This window comes from Penaeus vannamei, chromosome 1, assembly GCF_042767895.1.
Source record: "Penaeus vannamei isolate JL-2024 chromosome 1, ASM4276789v1, whole genome shotgun sequence".
In the NCBI taxonomy this organism is placed as follows: Eukaryota; Metazoa; Arthropoda; class Malacostraca; order Decapoda; family Penaeidae; genus Penaeus; species Penaeus vannamei.
This window is the reverse complement of record NC_091549.1, coordinates 56396234-56401233: the sequence shown is the minus strand read 5'-3', so window position 1 is coordinate 56401233 and position 5000 is coordinate 56396234. Positions and strand designations below refer to the sequence as shown.

General features: G+C 41.6%; 1 protein-coding gene across 5 annotated transcripts in view; it reads left to right on the top strand.

Moving 5' to 3' along the window:
• Positions 1 to 769: 769 nt before the first annotated feature.
• Positions 770 to 5000, top strand: part of GCS1 (mannosyl-oligosaccharide glucosidase) — a 5907-nt gene continuing 1676 nt past the window's right edge. The window contains exons 1-6 of one of the 5 annotated variants that reach the window (XM_070125012.1): positions 815 to 984; positions 1944 to 2010; positions 2494 to 2763; positions 3044 to 3201; positions 3918 to 4095; positions 4323 to 5000. The exon at positions 4323 to 5000 is cut by the window's right edge and continues 1676 nt beyond it. In XM_070125012.1, coding sequence (XP_069981113.1) covers positions 1969 to 2010; positions 2494 to 2763; positions 3044 to 3201; positions 3918 to 4095; positions 4323 to 5000 — 1326 coding nt within the window. In that variant the 5' untranslated portion in view covers positions 815 to 984; positions 1944 to 1968. Of the gene's footprint in view, positions 985 to 1943; positions 2011 to 2493; positions 2764 to 3043; positions 3202 to 3917; positions 4096 to 4322 lie in introns of all 5 variants that reach the window. The other 4 variants (XM_027362657.2, XM_027362659.2, XM_027362658.2 and 1 more) reach the window with 4 other exon arrangements.

Below are 5000 nucleotides of genomic sequence, written 5' to 3'. Positions count from 1 at the left end.
GAGACCCAGGAAGTCATCCTAGAGCCCGAGAAAGAGACCCAGGAAGTCATCCTAGAGCTCTGGGCTGCCAGTCCAGGAAGTCAGACGAATTGATCTGGCAGCAGGAGCCATGAACTTGGTCAACAAGAGTATTTGGAAGTGTCGGTACCTATGCAGAAGGACCAAGTTACGTGTCTTCAAGGTCTTGGTACTGCCAGTTCTGTTCTATGGAAGCGAAACTGAACGCTGTCCAGTTCCTTGGAGTCACGTCTCAATGCCTAGGTCAGATCATGGGGTACAATTGGCAGGACCGTGTGTCCTGCCGACGACTGCATGACCCTGTGGATGACCCTGCCCGTCAGGTTGTCTCTTTACGAGACAATCCTGCGTGGAGGAGGCCTATGGGAAGACCTAGGAAGTCGTGGCTTGGGCAGCTCGACCAAACCTGTCGTGAAGAACTAGAGATGGCGACTCGCCATGAGGGACCCCCGTGGCTGGAAGCGAAGGGTGGATGCGGCCATGCTTTTCAGTACCAATACTTTGAAACTCAGTATGTAAATGAATATAGGTTCACACACACACACACACACACACACACACACACACACACACACACACACACACACACACACACACACACACACACACACACACACACACACACAGAGCATCGATATGGCCAATGCGTGCCATACATCACCCCGATCGCCGGCATCCCCGTAACCATGGCAACGCATCATCCCCAGGCCTACCAACCTCCCGCAGGCCTAGCATCGCCGTCACCATGGCAACGCGTGGCCAGTGCTGCCACCTGTGCGTCGCCATCAGGGCTGCCATCCCGGCACACGTCATGGCGAGGCTCGGCGGCCGCTCCAGCTGATCCGGTCGGGAGGAGGACAGGCTTCTCCCAGCACGTGGCGCCCGACGTAAACAAAAACATAAACGTAAACAGAAAAGTGTAAACAAAGAGAGAGAGGAAGGAGAGAAATAAGGAAATCAGGGAGAGTGAGTTATCTGGGGGAGGAAAAGGCCTTATTATTGTGTGCTTGGTTTTTGTTATCTTTCTGTGTTATTGTGTGAGTTCTCATTATTTACTCCTCTTTTTGGTGTTACACTTTTTATATTTTTGTGTATGCCATGAATCTTTTTTTTCTTTGTTACTAAATTTGTGATTTCTGTGTATTTATTTGCTGCCAGCTTTTTACTTATATGTTTTTGTGTGTTTGCTTGTGATTCTGTTATTATGTTTTCACTTTAGGTTTCTTTGTAGATTTTTGGACAAGTTGAGGAAAATATTTGGAAACTTGGAAATATAACCAGGTGTATCACCAATATGTTCTTATATTTGTCTTTATTTGTTATATATCCCCAATACTTTTGATATATTTCTTATACTGTCCAAGAAGTATTTCTTCAGTGCTCGATATCACTTATTTTGGAATATATACAGGAAGACGTCTTTTGAGTATTGACAGTTACTGGGGCCGAAGTGATTTTAGTACTTTGTTAACTAAATTATAGTACATGTTTGGCGTTTTAATCTTCCTTCTAAAATGCTATATCCTCTCCTAGGGTATGGCAGTTCTGTTTTACTTTTACCACGTGTAACAAGCTGAGCACTGCCTCTTACCAGGAACTGTATGTCATTGTAGATTTATAATATTAGAACACAAGAAATATATTCAGAAGAGAACTAATTACAAAATCCGACATGATTTGGGTACGGGAATAGATCAGGAAAAGGTTGAATTCATGTTATTGTATTTCTCATGATGTTGGCCAGGTATATTATATAAGTATATAAAAAAAAAAAGTAGTTTATCGTTCTTTGGAAAATATAATATGATAGATTACCTTCGAAATTGCTCATTAAATTGTTATAATGACCAAAAGCTAGATGAAAGAAACTTGTCCATCAACTAATGTATTTAAAGTGAATATCTTTAGTTTATCAATATCCTCAGAAGAAGGAAACTGTCAAGATAGAAAATGCAGCGTATCAACATTGACGCAAATACGGACCCAGATGACGTAAGGGAATTCGCTGTGATTTTTCATTCTGTTTGTTGATCCTGGTCTGCTTATTCTGACGGTGTTTTAATGGAAGCCTCGGGACATTTGGAATCCTTCTAACTTCTTTCCTGGTTTCAGTTGTCTTTAGGATTTCTTTGTTTCTTTGTATGCAATGTTCCTGGGATACTTTTTGTCTGTTTTGCCTCGTGTTTGCCCGTTTCATGTAACGTTTTGCTATTTACGCTTTCCTATTTTGTCACTTGTTTATGGTTTCATTGTACTATTTTGTGTGATTTTTGCTGTTTACTCTTCCAAGTATTAAGCTGTGATGTTTTTTAACTTAAAGAAGTGAAAATATAAATGAAATGTTGGAATTCCCTTGAATTTTTCATCATTTTTGCATTTCAATACATTTGTTTGTGGTACAGATTAAGCCAATTTTTCACATGATAACCCTTCCTCTGATGTCCATTTTGCCTAACTTTTGACAATCCCCTGCAGATGGCGCGCCAACGCAGAGGAAGGGGCCACTTGCCAGCCAGTGACAGTCTGCAACAGGATCTCACCATGCTAGATGATGCCAGAGGATTATGTAACTCGGATCGCTCGTCGAGGAGGGAGGCGAAGCGCAGACACAGGTCTGGGAGCAATGGCTGGTGCCCCGCGCTGCTCTACATGAGTTTTGCAGGAATTGTGATACTGGCCGTGGCGTATTTCCTCTACATAGGCTATATGGAAACCAGGATCAATACCCCTATATCAGCTGCAAAGGTGATTGTTATTTGTTGACGTACAAGTGGAATTGTATTTCTAAGTGGAAGGTTTGAATAAGTGTCTTAGAAACTGTAAAGTGATAGAGAAAATAAGATGAAGTGAGAGAAGGAGACCCCTCCCCCCCAAAGAAAAAAAAAGAGAGAAGGAGGAAGAGATAGTTGTGAAAATGTTAAAAGTTCAATACAAAAAAACAAATTTGCTCAAAAATTCATAGGAATAACATATTCACTTTGCATCTTCCTCAAACCAAATACAATAATCATCTGTTTGTCAACAGGTTGTGGTCAAGTCAGGCTTGGAGTCTCCCGAGAGGTACTGGGGAACATACAGGCCAGGAGTGTACTTTGGGACAAGAGTAAGGCACCCGGCGTCCATTGTCACGGGCCTCATGTGGTTTGTGCCCGGACACTTCCAAAATAACATGCTGGCTGTTAGGTATTATTTTTTTGGGTTCATTTTGAGGACAGTTGTAATTTATTTGGAATTGTCACTATTTTTTAAGAATATGATCTTGTGATGACATGATACAGAATGGTTTTGTATGACATTCATCTTTTTCAATATTGAGATTAAAAAGAAATGGTTATACATCTAGATATTCTTTGTCTCACAAATGTTACACTGATGAATTTTTTTTCTTGCAATAAAAAACTTTTGGAAGAAGCATACTAGGTCACACGTTTCAGACATGAAACGTACAAAAAGCCTGATAACAGGTGTGAATTTATGATAATATTAGCAGACCCTATTCATCACCAATAATATTATGATGATTATTTTGAAAGTGTACAAGTGAAGTCTTATGTATGAGTGACTTTATAGATGGTTCCTTGTTATCTTTGGATTAACTGATAATTTCCTTTTTATCTATCTTTTGATAAATATATACTTAAAATCTGTAAGAGTATAATATCAGTTGAGAGACTTCAGTTTCATTTTTACTTTGCTTCATTGCTCTTTCTCAAATAACTGGAGTAGGTACTCATAACTCATCTGGCATTGCTACACAGAGTCTAGCTAAGCATAATTGTGATTAAGGATGTCCATCGCAGTCTTATTTAGATTTTGCATTAAGATCAGAAATGCATTGCATGGATTGTATTCCTAGATTTCACACAGGATAGTGCTGATGTATCTCGGTTGCCTTACAGGCATTGGTGTGACCAGGCTGATGACTTGCCTAAATATGGGTGGGAAGTGCACGACGGCAGGAATGTAGGGATTCAGAAGATCATCGACAAGAGTGTTATCCTGCAGACAAGTTTTGTCAAGAGACTAGGGGGTCAGCATGGGGGTGACTGGTCAGCAAGGATTAGTGCAATGCCGAAGGTAAGGATATTTTATGCATGATAATGGATGCACTTACAATGAATCCCTTTGTAGTGGTAGATAGGGAAAGGTAAGTCCTGTTTTACATTTTAATCATCTCATGAGAATTCACTGATAATGTTTTGATAGCTGCATTAGTCATATTAGGGTGTGAGAACACAGACCCAAGTTTGTAGGCCTTAAAAAAACACACTGTATAACCCCAGACACCTAACAATCCCTTTCAGACCAAGAGACAAGTTGGAGGACAGGCTTCGCTGCTGTATTATGTAGCTTTAGACCCTGATGATAAAGAGGCTATGATACAACCCATGATCGGCACCAGTCAGTCCTTAGGCTCACTCAGGGGCATCTCAGACTCTGTGGGGGGATTCCGGCTGCATGTCCTCAATGCCAGCGGCACGATTGTTAACCACCATTTGCTCAGTACAAAGCACATGGGGCTGCATATGCTCAAGGAAACCGTATACAAGGGGCTGAGGGTCTTCCAGGGCAAGAGTGAGAAGGACAAATACATTGGACTGGCAGGCGAGATGTTCAGCCATGAGGACACATTGCGGCAGCCCAACTTTGTAGTGTTTCAAGTGACGGGGGAGTTGCCTTTTGAGGTTGACATAGTATATGAGAGTGATAGTTTCCTCAGGAGGCCTGGTATGCTCATGGGAGAAGCATTATCAGAACAACTAGGTTTGTATGAAAAGAAGTTTCATAGTGACTTTGAAGAGAAGTTTTCAATGGAGGCAAAAGGATTTAGTGAAGAGGAGATTAGCTTTGCCAAGGCTGCTCTCAGCAACATGATTGGCGGTATTGGGTACTTCTATGGGGCCTCGAGGGTGCTGGGTGAACACAATAGTGACCCTGTCCCTTACTGGAAGGCTCCTCTCTACACTGCAGTGCCTTCCCGT